Here is a 22,765-nt window from a genome sequence, read left to right on the forward strand (position 1 = left end):
TTCAAACATTATTGTGCTCATTGAGAAATTATTCAGACTGTGTTTGAGCCTAAAAATTTGAAACTTGAACAGTCCTCATCTATTAGAATCAATTTTAAAATGAATCAAATCAAAATTATTAATTTTTTATTTGTACTAAAACAAGACAAGATAATTGCAACATTATAGGCGCGCGCGCTATTTAGCTTCTTTTTTAATTTTCTGAAAATAAATTAGCATAATAATTATATAAATAACCATATATACAAATTATTTTTTGCTAACTCCGTAATAACAGCTTCTCACAAAATTATCGTAAAAATTATAGTAAAAGTACCAATAAGCATTGCGCACAAAATCGATGACATTTCAATAGATAACGACTATCGATTTCATTCCTTTTTTAATCCATTAAGTCCTAAGCGGACAGTTCTTTGTCTTTTTTCAGCGGTATTTTATATTATGAAAGAAAATTATCTAGCTCAAAAATTTCTAACCAACTTTCTTATGTAAAATTTCCTGAACTTTCAATATCCGTCATCACAATTTTTCGAAAATGCGATCTGGATAAGTTATGTTAATTTATTCCCCAAAAAGCTGATTTTTTACTGAAATTTTTTTTCAATCAATATTTACACATACAAAATAGACGGAAATATCTCTGAGAAGTGAAAATCTTGCGTTCATGGACCATGAACTTTCAAATGTACGTGTGAGTATATTTCAATTCAAGATGGCGACATCCAATGTGGTGGTTACCCAGATAGCACAGTTTCTTCTTAAAGATTTCATAAAGTATTCTTCCTTTCTGAACAGTAATTAGGAATTCATAGAAGAATGCTTTAAGAATAACTGTAGGAAGTTACATGCACCATGATTCGAATTCTTCAGAACTTCTCAAAGTATTCATGCAGAATTACTTGTTGGAATTCCTCAAAACTTTTTAAAGTATTCATCAGAACTTCTCCAAGTAGATATCTCAAACGATATCCAAAGGATGTCTAAGAAATTTCCTGAGATATCGTAATATACCCTGGTGAAAAAATTTGTCAGAATTTTTAAAAATTTTTTCAGGATTTCTGATAAATGTTCCGATTTTTTATAAGAATTAGAACGTTTCTCTGAAAAATTTAAAAAATGAAAAATTCTGATTAATTTAGAAAATTTTTAAATATTTCTAAGTATTTTTAAGAGTTTCTGAGTATTGAAAAAAACTTGAACAAAAAATAAAAAAGTTTAATTATTTCTACGGTAATTTTGTAAGAGAAAGGAGACTATACATGTTTTAGCCAAATCACACACACACACACACACACGCGCGCGCGCGCGCAATCTCTTCACAGTGCGCATCGAGAAATGCTAATGCTTACGACAGCCATAAACAGACTAAAATGCATAGGTAACTTTTATATATCATAACTCCGACAAAAAGTCGTACAGACTTTTCTTATTTGTAGAGAAAAATTTATATTTTACAATAATCCTTATAAAGTTTACGAGAAAAATTTATTGCACCCCGTGAAGCGCGTCAAAGTATAAAAATTTTTGAACTCAAAACACATTCTTAGTTTTAAAGAGATGCCGGAAAGGGAAAGAGAAAGGATCAAAATCTAACAAATGCTCTTTAAAATAGAGACATTAAGCTTCAAAAATGGAAAAAAAAAACTTTCCAATGCTATAAGTTTTCGCGAAGTTACGATTATTTAAAATTGAGTGAAATTTTGGTATAAATTTTTATTGCGTTAATTTTGTTGCTCAGTATACAAAGGACGTATTACTAATATTAAATAATGATATGATTTTAATAATGTGACATAATTACATGTGTGTATACAGGGTGAGTTTTAATGGCTGTCCCAACTTTTTATCATGGGAGATGGAATTACCGACTGCAATCTTAGTACACACATGTACGACATATGCATGTGCAAATGCCGTACATGTATGTACTAAGATTGCAGTTGGTAATTCCATCTCTTATGGTAAAAAGTTGGGACAGCCATTAAAACTCACCCTGTATATGTATATATATATATATATATATATATATATACACACACACACACACACACACACATAATGTTATTACTTAGTACTATAGCTCGACCACTCGAAGGAAAGCTATCTCGCGGTCAAGTGATGCTCTTTATCGTGCTTATTTGGACATACACGATTCCTTGGGCTTTAATGCCCCTCATGCACGTCTGGGGACGATTTGTACCTGAAGGCTTTTTAACGAGCTGCACTTTTGACTATTTGACGGACACACCAGAAATACGATACTTCGTAGCCACGATATTCACCTGTTCCTATTGCATACCAATGGTGCTCATCATATATTATTATAGCCAAATTGTCAGTCATGTTGTCAATCATGAGAAAGCTCTTCGTGAACAAGCAAAGAAGATGAATGTCGAAAGTTTGAGAAGCAATGCCAATACAAATGCTCAAACTGCGGAAATACGTATAGCCAAGGTATTTTTTATATACATTCAAATACTTTTTAGTAAATTAATGAATATTATCAATCAATAAAATGCTTTTTAATACCTGTAAAATAAGTTACATGTACGCTTAGTAATTTGCTGGTAGATTTAAATAGAATATTATAAGAGACTAGCTGAGCGTACGACCCAGAACATCCTGGGTTCGACCTCTGGCAAGACCAACTGCGCGGGTAGCGCTTGTCGGGTACCGTAACGAGTACCTTACAGTCCTCCGACCGACGAACCGGAGAAAAAATCATGATATAAAAATAATATCCTGTATATTGAATGTTTATACGTTTTACATACATGATATAGATGTACATCGTAATGTATAACATGTATATTCATTGATGTATTTTATGTATATATGTAGTACAATGTATGTCAAATGTACATACCTAATATGTATGTATTTTGTTGTAATATAACGTAATATAAAATACATTATTAAACTAAAAAAAATTATTAAAACATTAGTGATTTTTGCACATAGGAACGCACAAAGCACAGCCGTACCTCTTTTTCTATAACGATTGCCCGTCCACATGAATGTAAACACAAATGTCAGATTGAAGTATATAAACGTGCCCTATTTTTATTTTATTTCTGTACTGTTTGGAAACTAATGACGTTCCGACGCCAGCTAATGTCTCTCTCGATTTTTAAGACTTTAAATTGAATCTTGATCGGTGTTTGGAGTGGATCCTTTTATCTGCTAAATTAAGAGATAAGATCAAATTTGCGTTAGGCTACAAAAATTTCCAGTATGACCTTCTAGGGTTAACAAAATTTACTAAAGAGGGAAGAAAAGGTTGCGGTTATGGAACCTGTAGGAAGATATGGAATACTACCAACAAGAATAATACGATGAATAGGTCAATATATCGAGCCAAGACAAATTTTTCTAATACAATTAATATAATTTATTAAATAAACATTATATAATTATAAACGCGACTAAAAAACAGCTGTTAAAAAATATTAAATTTCGAAACGTTTCGACTATACTTAGTCCTCTTCAGTCATAATAAATTACTAATATGTATGAACTTAAACATGAATGAAATAACGCAAACAAAAATATAATTAAACAGTTAAAAAATGATGACCATTGAACAATCATAAAACAACGCATATCGTATCAAAATGTGTCATAACAAATAAAAACGTGAACCAATAAATAATACAATTAAATGAATAATAAAATAAATTTTTCCGTAAGTCGGTTTTCATATTAAAAGGACAGAATAGATAGTCAATAAGTCTTGTCGATAAATCTAAAAGATCAAAAACGATGGAATACGTGTTATAAATAACATAAACTGATATGCGTATTGTAAAAGACTATAAACTCATATATGTTGATCCCAGATATAAAACACAATATTAAAACGAACAACAAACACAGAGTATTCGACAAAGCGTTAAAAACAAGTGTAACATTTGGTAGTCAGAGGCAGAATCTACTGTATTAGGAAAATTTGTCTTGGCTCGATATATTGACCTATTTATCGTATTATTTTTGCTTAGCATTAACGAGCTCTTTATATTTGTTTGTTTTGTTGACTATCAACAAGTATCTTCAAAATTATTTTTACTTATACAAAATAGTAATTACGGTTTTTAGCGGATTTTGCACATTAGTGTCACAAAGGTATCACTAACGGGAGCGTCCCAGATGTAGTACACAGATCAAAACGAACACCAATCAGATTACTGCTTTAGTTAAAGTTAAGATAAATTTATAGAATTTGATTGGTGGTATCCGTTTCGATTTGTGTGCATTTGTGCTCACTCTTACTAACTTGTAGATGCTATCATTCAAAAGTATTAAAAATATATGTAAAAAATCTTTGGCTCTTACGACTTTGCGTAGAAATATTATAAAAGTATTACAATAAACATTATATAAATTAATAAGTACAATAGAAGTATAACCAAATTACATTAGAAGGGATTATGGGATTCACAAGTAAACCTACCCAAGTGTTACATTTCGATTTTAATGAGCTTTTAATATGTTATTTTCTAGCTCAAAAAAGGGGATACGTATTTTTTTATACGCGCCACATGCACTTCTAAGGGGTAAAACACCTCTTAAAAAATTTGGGTTTTCTCTTTCAAGGTGAATATCGATATAACTATAAAAAATAGACAAAAATTCTTTTAAAAAAAGTTAAATGGTTTTAAGAGTACTAGAAGACAATAAGAAAACAAATTTTTTTTAAATTTTTTTCAAAAAAATACTCCACCACTCGTCACTTTCTTAAAATTTTGAAAAATTTTTTAATCTTCAAATAATAGCTTTTTTAATTACAAATTTAAACAAGTAAAATAAAGTTACGTTTCGGAAAACCATTTTTGAGAATTAATTACAAACATTATATAATCTATTGCTCTATATACATACATATATATTTTTAAATTTTATTATACATATATAAAATTTTTTCTTGCTTTTTATTTTAATTTTTTTTTGTAGACTTTTACATAATTATTGTTTATAATAATTATTATATATACGTCATAATTATTAATGTCATTATAATTATTATATTTATTTTATATTTTATATATATATTATTTTATATATTATTAACATTTATTATTTTATTTTACTTTTATGTTGATTTTTGTGCTTTTTCATTCTTTTTTTGTAGGTTTTTCCGAAAACATTTTTTTACATATTGATTTAATTGTGTTTGTAACTCTTGAAAGTATGTATAATAATGAGGACGTCCAAAATTTTGTGAATAAAAAAAATGCTGTATACATTTTAATTTTGTGCACCAAGCATACTTAAAAATTGTAATGCCGTGATACAAATAGGATCACAATTTTTAAAGCAAAAATTCACAGGTGTCTCGCATTTAGGTGGTTTCTCTTCAATGTAACCACTCTTGTACTATGTGTACCTAAAAAGGTTTACAAATTTGGGAGATAAAAATTGATTGTAAATAAGAGATTGAATCTTCAGAATATTATTTCTTAAATGCAAATTTATATCACAATCATATAGTATAATTATGTCTGAAAGATGTTTCAAGAAATTCTTCCACGGCCTAAATGTATGAACATCCAATGGCTGAATCATACCGTCGTTCCGGCAGAGATCGTCAAAATATTTACCTCGTTTCCACGTTTATCAATAATGTTAAATTTTCTTTCGTTTTGCTCCAACTATGAGTCTAAACACAAGACAGATTTTTCATTAGTTTTGTGAGTGAGACAGAATCACTCCAACTTATATTATAATATTAAAATAGAAATATACTAAAATTAGAATAATCTACCAAACTCTTCAAGGAAGGTTGCATATTATTGCGAAATATCAAGTGATATCTCACCAACCATCGCACCGGTTAACGCACCAAGCATCACAAGGAATTCTACCGATCTCAGCTTAGCAACGATTACGCCACATTTCCACCGGAAATACAAGTTTGCAAAATGGGTAATTGTTACTAAGCTCGGCTCGCGATTATTTCTTGCGCGCCGGATCCATATATGATCATATTGAGGGCCCATTACCCCTCCAATATATATCTCGCGGTACGCACTACTACAGTACCGCGTGCCGTATCTTATGGCTACGCGTGTGAAGAAACACGACGCGGCATCTCCGACAACCGCGTGTGTTAAAAGCTGAATTGTACGCAAATAGAAATAAATATTTTTTTAAATAAAAACAAAAGTGTCTCAGTGATTAGTGGACCTGGTCTTCACTAATACTCCTTCCGCGAGTTCCTACTCCTTGGGCAGGAATGATCCCGAAAATATATTTGTTGTACCGAAAGATACAACAAAATTGGTGGCAGTTCATTAAAACCGGAGTATAACACTTAGGTAGGTTTACTTGTCAGACTCGCGACACTTGCAAATGATTTATAATGAACGCAGATAATATAACTTTACACGTCAAATATATGTACATATTACGTTAAACATTAAATTCAATTCATTTGAGAGCCATATTTAAGCTCTTCCAAATTACACTAAAGTTAAAAGATTAATACCCTACATATTTTTCAAAATGATGTAAAGAATACACCTTTGCAAAATTTTCGGCTATCTGTAATATTAAAATGCAACTTTTATGATAACACAATAAACATTCATGATCAGTGGCCATGTTATAACGTCTATATAATATGTAAAGAAGTAATTTAGATCCTCAAAATACAACACAAAGTATACAAAGTATTATGAATTCCATAACCCCAGGTCTAGTCCACAACCACCTTCTTTCCTTTATAGCATATTGTAAATACAAAAGTTACTATATAAGAACATGTGTAAAAACATAAAATTAGAAAAATATATTTCTATATTGTAAGTGTTTATCAAATTGAATACACTCAAACTAAAAGTGTACTTTATAATGGATCTTTTTTTTATAGGCGGCTATAACAATTTGCTTCCTCTTTGTTCTCTCATGGACTCCATATGGTGTTCTCGCAATGATTGGTGCTTTTGGAAATAAAACATTATTAACTCCTGGTATTACGATGATACCGGCATGCACGTGCAAATTTGTGGCTTGCTTAGATCCATATGTATATGCCATAAGTCATCCAAGATACAGGTAATTACATAAATGCAAACAATTTTGTTTTTTATCTGAACTTTTACAGTATGAAACTACAATCATTGTTATGACATTGTAGAAATATTATTTTGAAAGAGTAAAATATTTTACGAAATATTTTTCAATAATAATCTTATGTCTATTTTTGACAAAATTTTTGTAACACTGCATACCTGAAATATTTAAAAAAATATTGTAGATATTTATTATAGAATTTTATGCAATATTTAGAAAAGATAGTGAAATATTTCTTTTCATCTTATACATTACTAGCTGTTATAGCACAAACCTTTAAAAAACATTTAGTAAAGATTGTAAACTGCTTCCAGATTACTAATATATTCTATAATAATAATAATAATAATAATAATAATAATAATAATAATATACATACATATAACAAAAATAAATGTTTTAGTAATATTATGAATATTCATTGTTACGGTTGAATCATACTGAAGCTCGCGTTGCGCGACATTATATTCCTATATGTGAATACTGTTTATAAATATTAACGTTTCTACCTGTATATACCAAAGTTTTTCACTCAATTTCAAATAAACATAACTTCGCGAAATTTATCATACGTAAAAGCTTTTTTTCATTTTAAAGTTATTTTCTTTCGTCCAACTCATGACACACACACACACACACACACACACACGCGCGCGCACACACGCACGCACGCACACACGCACACACACACAATGCGTAAAATCTGATCGGCACCTCTTCTCGTGGTGCGCATCGGGTAATGCTAATGCTGGCAATAACAGCATAAACAAACTAAAATAAATAGCTTTGATATGTCATAACTCCGTCAAAAAAACCATATAGACTTCATTTTTTAAATTTGTTAGGAAAGGTTTATATTTTACGATAGTTCTTATAAAGTTTACGAAAAAAATTTAATGCACTCCATAGACCACATCAAAGTATATAAATTTTTGAAGACAAAACGGGAGCGTCCCAGATGCGCACAGTAACAAACGGACATCACCAATCAGATTGCTGGGTTAGGATTGGTTAGAGTTAGGATGAATTTATAGAATTTGATTGGTGGTGTCCGTTTGTTACTGTGCGCATCTGGGACTCACTCGACAAAACACGTTCTTACTTTTAAGAGATGCCGAAAAGGGAAAAAAGAGTATTAAAATCTGACAAACGCTCTTTAAAGTAGAGACTTCAAGCTTATGATTATTTGAAGTTGAGTGAAATTTTGGTATAAATTTTTGTTGCTCAGTGTATTATACTCACTTAACTTTTAAATTATCGCGAATATAACTAAATGGCAGACTTTTAATATTGTTTCAAAGAATCGATTAAAACTATTTTTTCAATTAGCAGCTCATATCGATTCACTAAAAGCGTTTACAATTATGTAAATGGAATTTATTTTGACATGTTTTGTATTTTTGTCATTGTCACTAATGTTAACAGAATCTAAACAAATTATTTAAAGAAAATTGCAAGGAGGAAGTCTAAAACAGTCCTATTGACTTTTCCTTTAAGGTCTTGTTTTGAATTTATGACAATTAAAATAATAAATTAACGGTTTATATATTAATATTATAGAATTCTGTATAATTAATAATAATATAATATTTTTATAATATTATTTTGTAACAGGTTAGAACTGCAAAAACGATTACCGTGGTTAGAATTGCAAGAGAAGCCTCCCTCCGACACGCAGAGCTCTACAACTGAAGCAGTGAATGTGTCATCATCTTAAATCTTATTCAATTTTATCCTTAATAATAATCAGTTAATTGCCAATATGATTATATAAAGTCAGTTGCTTTCTTGTCACAAAAATTATATTTTTCATTACTGCAGTATGTTAATTGTGCATATTCTATTTTCCATATTAACGTGTAAATAAGCAAGCAAATATTATAATTATAAAATTATAAATATGTAATGTAATGTAAGTTGGTAAACACAATATTCGTTCTACCTTGTATTTTTTAAATAGATTTGCCAATAATTACTGTGAAATATATTTTTGTTCTCCATATAAAGAGAAAAAGCTTTTAGATTATGTATAGTAAAATAAGCTAATAAATCAAATTCTTATTTATATGTGACAATCCTATTATTTTGCGACAACGTTACTTTCCGATTCCGCCGTAGATCATAGGGGCTTACTAAAATTGAATCGGACATGATAAGAATAGTGTAATAATTCTGTATCTTTAAAATCCCCCCAAAAATCACTGAGCGCTAAGTGCGATAATCCGCGCCACATAAAATATACGCACTTATTCATGATAATAACGCGCAATAGGTGATCGGGGCAAATCAAAATCGACTTGAAAGGTAAATAATACTTTATTTTAAAATAGGTGTGAATGTTGACAAAGAATTCCTACAAACTCTATAGGTAGTTGAATATGGCTATAAACGTCATTTTTTGTGCCTTTAAGTAAGGGTATCTTGAAAAACCAAAAGAAGGCGAGAAATGGGTCAGTCGGACATTGTAACACGATACTCTGTCTTGCGGAGTCGTGAACAGACGGTTACTCCGAGTGGAAGTCTGCTTTTGGTCACGACACTCAGCTTTACGTGGTCGTGAACCTGCACTATTCAGTGCTACGAACACGAAACTACAAACCTCTACTAAAATTGTACACAAGGACATAAATCAAGGAGGACATAATAAATCAAGTCTTCACTTCTATAAGTGTGGTGTGTGTGAAATAAGTGGCCTACACTTGGACACAATACAATTGGATATTGTTCATTTGGACACCGTTTACTGGACACCATTTATTTGAACACCGTTTATTTGAACACTTTTCAGTTGGACACGAAAAGAAACGGGAAAACACACACACACACACACACACACACACACACACACACACACACACACACACACACACACACACAGCGGGCGGTACCAGGAGAAGGCTTGACTGTGCGCAAAAGAACCATGTACAAACAAACTGTGCGCAAATGCACTATGTTCAATGTAACAAATGTTTAGTTAAGAAAGTTAATAACAAATTTCACACAAAAATATGTGTTGTGTCCAAAAGCAACTGTGCGCAAATGCAACGTGTCCAATCGAACGGTGTGCAACTTTATGTGTCCAATAGCATGGTGTGCAATTTTACTGTGTGTCATTGAACTATTCCTCTCTTAGATATTAATCTTTTTATTGAAGTCCTTTGGGGATTTAATTTTAAAAAGTATTTTGTCATTATTTAATTAAAACAAAGTTTAAAATCTAACAATGTTGTGTCTTTTATTCTATTTTGTATAATTTTTTTAATTACGAGAAATAAAATGCCGCCGCGTTCAGCTGTCGGTAATGCCACATGCTCCGTTATATCTGTAGGATATTATAATAATATATTTTTAAATCATATGCTACTACAATATAAGATAAATATTACATATTTTAGTAATTACGTAATATTTTAGTAATGTAGCTTCAATAATATGTTGTAATGTATTGCAATAATATTTTTGTAAGATTTCTGTAATATTTTATTGTAATATTACTACAATATTATTGATATACTATGTGCTATGTCAGCGCTATAACAAGGATCTAAAAATGTTGAAATGAATTTTAACATGTCTATTTCATGTATATACAATTAATTGACTAAGATTGCGGATGCAATCAATATTAAGACTACCGTAATTAGTAGGCACGCGCAATGAGCTATTACGATCTACAAGCTTTTACATTAATTGCGATCGTTGGATAATCAATAATGATGTAATTATCTGCAATACCTAATAGCAAAAGATTATTTAAATTGTAAAGAAGCAATTACGATGAGAAATTGTATTCCTGTGGAAAACAATTTCCGTCAGAATTTTTATAAACTGTGGAAGAGGTATGTCCACTTGATTTATTAGCTTTCCTTTTTTCTTCTGATGTTGATTTTTTCGCTTTATAGGGACGCAATATTAGCATAGTTTCTTTAGATTTCTCTTGTACACGTATCTTCGACTTCCATGACTGATCGTCTACTTCTTTATTATGATTCTCCACTACTGCTTCATCGCGAGCGTGTTTCTCCTCTATAATAAAATATTATAACATTTCTCTTGCTAATACATTGAAATAAACGTTGCTCGATTTATGGCTAGACTAATAAAAATTAGCAAATAAATAATAATCAAAAAGAGAAAGAATAAGAAAATGAAAAAATATTTGACATAAGCACTTTGCAAAAATCAATTTTGCAATTAATTATTATAAACAAATTAATAAAAATTGACTGTAAAAGATCTAATTACGCTAATTAAATCTACGAGAAAAATTACAGGAAAAAACAATTTGTTTTTCATTATTGCTTAACTAACAAAGGAAATGTCACAAGTATCCAATGCCAATTTGATTCTCCTTGAAATGTTGTCAAACACAAATCAAAGAGACATACATATATTTTTTTATGTGCAGAATTTTATGTTTAGAGGGTAAAACACCCATTTGATCATGAAAGAAATTTAGAAGTCGCCTAACGGTGTACTATTTCGAAATTTAGCTTAGTTACTGTGTCTTAAGTCTGACGAATCCTGTCGGCGCGCAGTTTAAAATAAAGCTAAGAAAATTAAATTTAATAAAAAAAGAATTATATCCATCACTAAGATGTAGACCGTTAGATAATTTACAACTCATTGATATGTTTAATATATCACGGTCGAAATAATGTACTAATAAATTTACAAGTATTATAAAAAATTTATTTGATCTGATCGAGCCAAAACTCGAATTTTGAACAGAAAAATTGCACAAAACGATTATTTTCCTATTAATGACTATTAAAAGCTCTAAAATAAAGTTTCCTACTGTATCAATATAAAAAATACGAATTATTTTAACAAGCTACATGGTTAAAAAATTTATTTTGTTCATAAAAGTCCATGATTATGCATTTCCATAATCTGTTCTCTGTAGAGAACATATAACCAAAGGGGTTAAAAAAGTATTAATTTTTTAAACAAAATTCATTTATTAAATTTAACATATACGAAAAAAAATTATAGACATGGCAATATAATTATTCTAATTAGGGCCATAAATAGACATATTAAAAAAACAGATATATATTTTAAAAAACTGAAAATACTTTAAATCTGCGATAATAAACAGTATCATCAACTTATCAAAATCAATAAATATTTTTCAATGAAGATTTCACATCTCAATTTCTTCAATATTTTTTAAAAATATTGAAAGTTTTTTTAGATTCAATAAAATAGAATATCTTCTAATCTAATAAGCTTTAACTAATGGTAAAATAATATCAATATTATAAATTCATATTCAGTAATATAAATGTAATATAGTACATGTCATGTAATAGTTACATTAAATGCGAAAAATTACAATTAATTTTTAGTTTTATTTGTTCCTACAAACCTGTGACATCATTAAATAATTTCTTCGACATCCTTGCAACTTTTTTATCCTCCTTATCGTTAAAATATTCCCTCTCAGCATTATTATTCGTGCGGAATATCGATTCAAGGACTTGTCGTGAAAGTAACGGTGACGTCGGACGTTTTTTCATACGTGTGATATTTATGTTAGCTGAAGTATCACATGAGCTCGTCTCATTATCACATATGCTTGCTGTAGATGTACTGTCTGTAATCAGTTTTTCAGTATCCGAATCACCAGCATTACTATAATAATTATTACCGCTATCGGATTTCTTAAGAATTGATTTTGATACTCGATGATGGTCTATAAATGGTATTCCATCGCTGTCTATCGAGTCTGCCGAGAGTGAAAGCTTATTCTCGATGCTTGTTTCTAAAACAGATTTCATTACATTTCATTACATTGCTTTGCGCATGGTGGAAGAATACAAAGGGTGCGTTCGGGGGGATGCTATTAGCGATATCAGCATCAGTTTATCCATGAAGTAAGAATAAGGAAACTTATCTACCTAACCTACATTCCAAAACGTCGTTTCCGAGGAAAATTTTACTCGAAATATATAGTACACGTAACGTATCCTATATTACATCGAGTAAAATTTTCCTCGGAAAGGACGTTTTGGAATGTAGCCATAGATTGAAAGTGGTCACGAAAAATGTTCCGTATGTGGCCAGCAGTGTTGCCAACCATTTATTATTAAAAAGCGCCAGTCACTTTTAAAAATCGCCTAAATCGCCTAATTTCCGAAGAATATAAGACTTATATTAAAACTTTTTTTTAGCTGTACTAGTGTAGAGTTTTATTTAAAATAAATATTATTTACAATATATGTTGGTATAAATTAAATAAATTAAAAAAAAGTTTCAATATATTTATATTTTCATACTGTTTTGCTTACAATAAAATATACACATTTAAAATTAAAAAAAAATTACGACAAAAATATATTAGAAACTACATTTAAAATTTTATTTGTTTATCATTATTATAAACATTTTCATTAAATGCTCGTTTGTGTTCATATATATTAATATTGAATCTGTTGTACATGTCTTTTGTAGGAATATAATTTTTACAACATAGATTTTTAACAAAGAAGTAACACTTAATTCTACATGTTCAGCAGAGCGGATCAGTGAGCGCTCAGTGATTCTCTAATATGATTGGATCTTGCCTTTAGTTCTCCGTTGGATTTAGAAGCAGAAACCAATCTATAGTAATAAAATAAAATTACTGAGCGCTTACTGATCCGTTCTGTCTGCTGAACGCGCCCAATTAGTTGATGGAAATTGTTAGAGCAAAATATGTTTTGATAAGTTGATTTTTAACAACTAAAATTATTTACTGATGCCTTTACTGATGCTGGTAGCGCTAATAGCGTTTTCCTGAACGCACCCAAGGTGTGCTCATACGCTTAGGCTGCGTTCGAAAACGTCAGCCGAGTGTTCTTGGGTATCATTCTATCCTTGTCTCACATTCAACAAACAACAATAATAGAATAATATCCGAAAGCACTCAGGTAATGTTTCCGAACATTCAGCCTTACACATATGCTTTTTAACAGCCAATGAAAAGTTGCTTCCAAATACTGCCATCTTGCCGCGGTATTTTCAATTCGTTATATCATAATAGTACCTCAATTCGGAAAAAAGCCTTATTCTAAATAATTACAAATTATTAGAGCTGAAAATAATTGAAGATGATAGTTGGAATAAAGATAAAGAGACTAACTTTTTCATAATAGGACCTAAACACAATGCCAACAGAAATAATGAAAGAAAGAGAAAAAGAATCTTCTTCTCTCTTTCTTTATTTCCTGTTCCTATTGCCTGGTGCCTGGCATTGTGTGATGGCCTTAATAGCTGTTGACATAAAGCGTCGTTCTAAACGTTTAAAAATAGCCGCATCTGGAATTTGCGCAGAACCGTACCGAAATTCGTCTTAAGTATGAACACACCTTGGGTGCGTTCCACTTAACGCCCGCAACGCTCATGAGCGTTACTTATCCTTGTTTAATATTTGATAACCAACAAGGATGAAATGATTCCACGGTCGTTGCGAGCTTTAAGTGGAACGCACCCCTTGTATTCTTCCACTATGGTCGTCATTATAGTACCGTGGCTAATGGCTTGCTCGCGCCATGCGTCAGTTTGCGTGTGTTGTGCAATGTAAGGTTATGTTGAGGTTATATTATAAATGATAGTTTTGTGAAGCATTATGAAGTAGTGCATTGGTCTAGTTTCCACCGTAGTCTTCAATCCGATCTTGTTCCGGTGCGAATCGAATTTAATATCGGTTTCCACTGGAAGTCAAGTAGAAGTGAGAAAAATTGATATTTCAGTAGAATCAACTTAACTTAGCTTGTTGAATATTAACAAACATAACCTTTGAATAGCCTACATACACTAAAGAGGTGCCAAATAACCTACAACGAAAGTTCGGTTGACGGCACGTTAAATAAATAAATAAATAAAAAAAAAAAAAAAAAAACCAACTAAAGTAAAAAAAACGAAAATTATACGTTTATTTTCCATTTTGATTACTAAGGTTATATTCTTTTTTGAGAAAATATGACCTAATAAACAGTAACTGTTATACTAAAAAGTAAAGGTTGGCTATCTATTTCAATCCTGGGCAGCAATCATGTAACTTTTTCCTTAGGGCGAAAACGTGAAGTGAAAAGTTTCGTGTAATTATCTCTTTCTATTAGTGTTGAATAGAAAGAGACAGTAACTTGAAATTTTTCACTTTTTACGTTTCCACCCTAGGGGAAAAATTACATGATCGATTCCCTGTTTCAACCGTTTTCACCGACTAATAGCGTTTTCTACTGGGAAAACTGGTGCAGCACCAACGCTGCGGTAGATTTCGATGAAAACTCCACTAGCGCAATAATAGTACAGATTTAGTGTGGTTCAGTGGAACACATCATTAGACAGGTTTACAAATTAAACAATTTCATTGTTATAAAGTTTACTAAAATAATGTAATAACATATACTTTAATGTAATACCTTAAAGCACGAACATAACATCTATTTAATTTGCACTGGCACCTTCCACCGTCTCGAAAGACGGTGGAGCAAAAGTTGCACTCGATGCAATTTTTTTGCATCAATTTTGTCAGTAGAACATTAAACACTGAAAATATGTGAACTGATTTTTACAGTGGAACAATAAAATTGCACTCAGTGCGCACCAGTGTTGCACTAATTTTCTCAGTAGAAAACACTATAAATTTGGTGTCAATTCGCTACCACTCCCACAAAGCGTGTGGATCGAATCGAAAGTGAAATGAGCGCAGTCAGTCACGTTTCCATCGATTTACATCTGGTTCTACGCCATACTAAGAGCGAATTAATGCATCGGTGGAAACTAGACCATTGTTATACCGTTTGATGTATCTTTCAACAATAATTTTAATTTTAACTAAATTGTGATAAATTTCGGGAGACATGATAGTGGTTCGCTGTAAGTGACGCGCAGCGTGAAGTTACAAGACAGTTTCATAAATTGTGCTTTATTATTATTGATAATCGTGTCAATGGTAAAACCTCGAGAGAGAAGGGGAGTGAGAGAAACAGAGAGAAAGAGAGAAAGAACGAAGAAAGCGAACAACAGAAAGAGCCGGGACGAGAAAGAGTGAAAAATACAATCATATATAAGGTACTCAAGCTTTTACACAATTTTATATGCTTTGCGTAATGTAAAAAACGTGTACGATAGCTCCAATACTGATTGTTTTGAATTATGTTTATTAATATAAGTGTAGTAATATAGTAAAGAAAAAGAAATCTTACATAATCATGAGATCAAAAGACACGGTAGTGACTCGCACCAAGTTACGACTATTCATACCAATTTTTTATTGATTATTCTTAGATTTTCATATTATAGATGTATCAAACAATTAACTGAGCTATGTTACTCTGTGATTCAACTTTATACTGGTGTCGATGAAATAGATGAGATGCTGTGTGATACAAAATTGTGTATTAGTTAAATGGTGCTGTAACTGTCAAGTAATTTTATTATATAAATTTTTTATAGATGTATTAAACATTCAATTAAGCTACGTTACTCTCACATTCAATTTTACACTGATGTCGATGATAGATGAGATGCTGTGTGATATAGAATTGTGCATCAATTAAATATTGCTGTAATTGTCAATCAATATTAACAACTATTAATTAGCTTTAATAAAACTTTAAATAAATATTTTAAATAATACTATTTTTTATTCTTTGCTTTACTAGTAACGTATATAATTGTTAGTGTCTTGGTGAAAAAGATGGTCCTTTTACCTATCTTTACAACATTATTAGTATTTAACCGATGCACAACTTTATACCCAGCTCAACATTACACCTTATCTTTTTTAATCATCAACATCAATGTAAAATTAATTAAACAGATAGTAACATAGCTCAGATTTTACAGTGGTGTTGATGAAATAGATGTTATACTTTACAGAGTAGTAATTATAACATATCTTAAGAAAAGCTTTAGTCTATTTTAAATATGAGAATTAAACATTAGTTAGAATAAATCTAAAAATCAAATATCATATCTGAGATAAAATTAATATGACTTTTTATCATCTTGGGGATATTTCAGAAACATTGAACTTAAAATATCTTGATAGTGACTATTGCTATGCAACGGATATTCTGACATATAGTTATGATCTTATTATTAAAATATTATGAGTACTTGATAATAAGATACTTCAAAATTGATTTAAAACTGGAAATACAAAAATATCTCATTATATATCTGACATATAATCAAATATTTTTGTATTTCCAGTTTTAAATCAATTTTAAAGTATCTTATTATCAATACTCATATTTTGCAGGACATTATTTGATACAACGTATTGTTTATCCTTTTACTCCTCCCGAATAACAAAAAAATATTTGATCTTATGTATTACTACAAATATGTCTACAAAAGGATATTTCTGGAACATTCGTTTTAAGTTTATTTTGAGATATCTTATAACCAATAAAATACAACATATTTTAAGATAAATTTTTGCCTATTTTAAGTATGAGAACTTAAGATTAGAATAAATATAAAAGCCAAATTTAACATAAAATTAATATGACTGTTTTATCATCTTGAAGATATTTCAGGAAAATTTTTAAAATATTTTACTGTCCTTATAACATTATCAATATTTAACCGATACACAACTCTACGTCACACTTCATCTATTTGATCAACAACACCAATGTCAAATTAAAAACAAAATTATCTTTTTTAAAAAAGGTAAAAAAAGCGCGCTAAATGTGTGGTTTTTCTTTAAGAAAAAAAATTACAAAATCCAAAATAATACTTTTGATCATATCAAATTTAACCTAAGCAATGTATAATTTGTAAATACTACAAAATGCATGATATCCAAATCAAATTACCCTTTTTAAAAAGGTAAAAAATCGCGCCAAGTGTATGATTTTCCTTTAAGGAAAAAAATCACAAAATCCAAGAATACTTTTAATAAATTCAACCTAAGTGATATTTTTTTATAACGAAAAAAATCACAAATTTATGATAAAACTTTTGATCAAATGCAGCCTAAATAATATATATTCCTGAAATAGTATAACTTTGATTATTAAAGTGACAATTATTTAAAAATAAAAAATTATTGTATATACACACATGCACACACGCGCGCGCGCGCGCACACACACACACACACACACACACACACAAATTTATTTCTCTACAAAAATAATGATATGTAAATATTTTGTCCCAATTAAGAATAAACACGACAAAATGAGTGTTAAGTTTTTTCTCTACAAAAATAGTGATATGAAGAAATATGCGCCAATCTATAAAAATCTAGATGTTTATAGATGTATATAGATGTTTATTCTTTGGCTGGCATTCATAGTTTGATTTTTCATAAGCTTGTATCAGACTAGAAATTGATATTGGGATTGAATTGAAATGTAACCAATTAGGAACAAAACCAATATTCTTTAACTTTGCTTTGAATGGTCAAATTCCAATTCAATCTCAATCTCAATTTTTAGTCTGATATGGCTTTAAGGTGCCTTTTCACGCTGACGCTTGACGCTCATTTTCAGCGTCAAAAGACATCACGTGACTAAAAATGACGAATGGGTATCTTTATTTTTAGTCACGTGATAGAAGGCACCTTTAAGATTGTCTTAAGTTTGTCTTTAGATCAAACTATAAATATCAGCCTTTTGTATTAAAATATTGGCTGTTGTGCGCCGATGTGAGGGTACTGCGCGCCTGTAAAAAAACAATTGTCAGGAAGCATCTTAGCAATAAATATTTTACTACAAAAACTTGGCGCCGCTAAACCGAATAATTTTCGAATAACGGTAGCTAGTTACTTTTTTGACTCGGTCATGAATAATGGTGACTAGTTATTTTTAAAAAGTAACTTTTTCATCCCCAATTACTAAGAGATTATGTCTGCAGTTCTATTATCACGTTTAGACTGCGCAGATAGTAGCAACGTTACCAAATCTCTGTTTCTCTTAAAGTGGGCTAATGTAACAAGTATATACATTTACACATAGAGCGACGTTATTTATGTTGGTGCGTACAGTCTTAAAAGTTATGGAGTTGAAAGAAGGATGGTACTGTACGGAGCGACAGTCAAACGTGTGTTGAATTTTTGGCTACGATTGTAATCAATAAACGTCCTTTACTAATGTTTAATTAATGTAAAAAAAACATTACATGCGCAATTTTCTTGTAGTGAAATTTGTCGAGCTTTTAATAGAAATTTAAGCAAAAACAACTATTGATTTTAATTTAAATTTGAAAGTCAACCATTTACCTTTATAATGCTTTGACGCACCGACAGATCCGAACATGTGATAATTGATTATGCGCGTAGCGGATGCCAAGCTATTTGTCGACACATGTGAGGAGGGTTTGCCACCACGTAATCCACCATAACGATTATTATTGTCTCCCAAAGCAGTATCTTCCTTTAAGATACTGCGTACTACTATACTCTCTTGATCGCAAACAAATTGTGTCCGTGGTTTTATATTCTGCAATCAAACAATTGAGATTACTCAGATTTCGATATCAATTTTTACAAATAGAAGAAACAAACTATCACGACTACTCCATATTTTTGTTATTATATATAAGATGCAAATTAATAAATGTCAAAAATATTTGTTGACGTGGCATATTCGAGCAAAAAGTTTGTTGACGTTTTTCAAAATACTTCTTAAACCAAATTAATTTTCGATATTTTAGCTAAAATATTCATTTTGATAATATTCTAAACATTAATTTTAAAAAATACATTATAATTGGTTGATTTAACTCCGAGATATAAGCGATTGAAAATTGCTCGGATAGCGCGATAGTGCAGGTAGTCTAGTAACAATACTAATAACGATAAATTTCGATAGGAACGGGATGACCTCAAATATTTAAAAATTTTAACCTGATAAAGCAATTTTACAGTCAAATTTGGATTCTGTACAAAAAATTACATACAAGAACACTGTCAAAAGTCCAACAACATTCAAGACCCATAATTTTGTAAGCCTGTGTAATTAAATAATTGATGACGTACTCTACTCGAAAACCAAGTACAAGGCTTGTTCAATAAATAAGATAATTTTCGCGTGATGGCGTCACAATAAATTTTGTAATATATAACCAGATAAATAGTAACACTCTTTAAACTATCCCATATCAAGTTGTTGAGATAGTAATGTCATTCCACATTAATAGCTAATCTATGGCGAAAATATTTTATTTTATGTATGTTGGCTAGACTGAGAGTTAGAGAGAGAGAAAAATAGATTGTACAGAGAGATTATTTTTCCGTCTAGCTGTAATAAGAAAATAAAAGATATTTTGTAACAAAATACATACAGTTAAAACATAAGCTATTGGAGTACTTAATTGTGCCTTGATAAAGCTGAGATAACAACACAAGTTTTAACCGAAAGCTTAGTTACGTTTGGTAGGCATTTGAAACAGTTGTTTTAAAAATGTAGAAAAACTAATTCCGTGCAGTCGCAATGACAAAATTGTATGAATTACGGTTCGAATTGCTGCATCGTCCACCTTGTAACTTTTTCCTATTCTTAAACCTCAAGATCTGGTTCGGAGAAAAAATTTTTGTCAGATGAGGATGTAATTGTGAATGAATATTTTCAAGGCTTAGAGACTTCCTACCTTTCCGCGAAGATAAAAAAATTGGAACACCACTATATTAAATGTGTAAAGCTCCAAAGAGATTACGTTAAGAAATAAAAAATAATTATGCGGAAAAAAGATGATTTTATTAACTTTTTACCTTACTTATAGAACGATCTACAAAGAACAAAGTTACAACATCACAATGATGTCATTATGATTTTATTTTCTCCTTATAAGTACATAAAAAATGCTCTCACGACATTATCATGATGGCAAGTGGCAAATGACATCATTGTGACATCACTGACTTTTGTGTTTTACCTTGGAGAGAACTTAAATGAAGGTCGAAACATTCAGAGTTTTTTAATTAGTAAACAATTTTGCCAGTTGAGCCAACTAATTAGTCAAAGCTGGACATTCTTTCATTATCAATACAACTGAAATTCGCTTTTTAATACCAACGTATAAAGTTGGTATTACATGAATGAGAAATATAAAAAGAATCTACAGTATCTAACTAGCCAACTCTGTACAAGTGTTTATAAATCACTGATTATGCAGAGTTTTTGTTTTGCCTGTATATTTTGATCTGAAATAATTACTAACACTAATCTGCTAAGAAAATCAATCAAGTTAGATTGGAAATAACCAGACATAAATGAAAATGGGTCGGACATTTTAAAGTGATCTGCAAAATGTGATCAAAACATTACCTTAACATTATTTCAACAGATCTCATAGGCATAGCAAATGAAATTTTATAATACACAGAAAAACTGTAATTTCTTTTTTTACATAAATAATTAGAATTAGAGGCATTTACAAGACAACAAATCAATAGAACGTCTTAAAGCAATAAGAAATAGATTAATCAAGTTGAAAATTGCGAACAGTAAAAGAACGTGACTGGAAATTAAAAAACTAGTCTTCAACAGAATTCGCTGACTATGATTTACACAAGCCCTAGGCATCACGGGGAGTAAACAAGATTTGTGTATATGTACGCGTGCGTGCATATATTAAAAAAAATTTTTTATAAGAATCGCTAAAAATCCTTTTAAGAGTTTTATCCCAAAATAAAGCATCCGATAAAATTTTATCGAAGTTGGAAGTAGATCATTTTCGGAATTCTACCTATCAATCAAATCTTTACGTCTCCCTTTTTCGTTTACCTTTCTTCTTTTCTCACTCTATTATATGTCTACAACGTGTCTTGTATGCGATTATAAATTATTTTAACCTTATATATACCGCACACGATGTGAATAAAATTTTTTCGTACAGAAAACTGAGGAATTTGTCTTTTTTGATATGAGTAATTATAATACTTCTTATTTATGTAAAAATATTGAAAACAATTTTTTATCAGTTTCATTAAGTTTGATAGAAATAAATTAATATATAATTTTTTATCTATTTTTTAATACATTTAATATAATTGCATTTGAAAAACTAAGCAATTAATTTACAAAATTAATGCATTATAAACAGCACTTTTAAAGTTTATCTATTATATAATAACTTGTTCAATAATTACGGATGTTTAAAAAATCTTTTTTTTTTCTTTTTAATCATAAAAATCATAAATAACTTTACGAAAAAGTAACCTTATGACAATATTTACAAGATAGTAAATTGAAGAAAAAAACTTACTTTTTAAAATCTAACAAGTTACAAAAATACATATACTGATTCCTAAAGAACTCACTTGTTGAATCCTAATTTTCCTATGTTTAGGAATCATATCATTCAAATTTGCTTTACTAGTCTCTTTCAGAGATTCAGTGCTAAACGACGTATCACTGATGATGTTTCGGCTAACCTCGCCAGAAATTGATTTCTTCATCTGAGTAGGTTCGCATTTTTCCGTTGCCTCTAAAGGATTTATGTAAAGATTGCTATCTGCCTCCTCAGTCAAATCACCCTGTAAAAACACAATGTTCGAACAAGAATTACTACATTTTAATTTTAAGACTTTGAACGTTGTCTTAGAAATGGCGTCATTGTATTTATACAATATTACAATAAATTATTTAATAATAATAATTCTACAAAGATAAAAAATACAAACCAAATACCTGATATAATATATTTAAATGTATGTCCGTCATTAACCTTAAAACGTCACGCCGGG

At 30.2% G+C, this 22,765-nt stretch overlaps 2 protein-coding genes across 6 annotated transcripts in view; one reads left to right on the forward strand and one right to left on the reverse strand.

The window, feature by feature from the left end:
- LOC105836233 (opsin, ultraviolet-sensitive) overlaps positions 1-9,138 on the forward strand; it is a 14,763-nt gene extending 5,625 nt beyond the window's left edge. The window contains exons 3-5 of the mRNA XM_036290399.1: positions 2,073-2,454; positions 6,869-7,053; positions 8,686-9,138. Of these exons, the coding sequence (XP_036146292.1) occupies positions 2,073-2,454; positions 6,869-7,053; positions 8,686-8,788 (670 nt within the window). The 3' untranslated portion in view covers positions 8,789-9,138. The remainder of the gene's footprint in view (positions 1-2,072; positions 2,455-6,868; positions 7,054-8,685) is intronic.
- The window catches only part of LOC105837836 (potassium voltage-gated channel protein Shab), a 113,574-nt gene that overhangs the window by 16,806 nt on the left and 74,003 nt on the right, over positions 1-22,765 (reverse strand). For 3 of the 5 annotated variants that reach the window (XM_036290393.1, XM_036290394.1, XM_036290392.1), the window contains 4 exons: positions 22,340-22,555; positions 19,298-19,517; positions 12,443-12,838; positions 9,384-11,097 (listed from right to left, as the gene is read on the reverse strand). In XM_036290393.1, coding sequence (XP_036146286.1) covers positions 10,844-11,097; positions 12,443-12,838; positions 19,298-19,517; positions 22,340-22,555 — 1,086 coding nt within the window. In that variant the 3' untranslated portion in view covers positions 9,384-10,843. Of the gene's footprint in view, positions 1-5,430; positions 5,657-9,383; positions 11,098-12,442; positions 12,839-19,297; positions 19,518-22,339; positions 22,556-22,765 lie in introns of those variants that run through there. The other 2 variants (XM_036290396.1, XM_036290395.1) reach the window with 2 other exon arrangements.

Source organism: Monomorium pharaonis, chromosome 7, assembly GCF_013373865.1.
Source record: "Monomorium pharaonis isolate MP-MQ-018 chromosome 7, ASM1337386v2, whole genome shotgun sequence".
Taxonomy (NCBI): domain Eukaryota; kingdom Metazoa; phylum Arthropoda; class Insecta; order Hymenoptera; family Formicidae; genus Monomorium; species Monomorium pharaonis.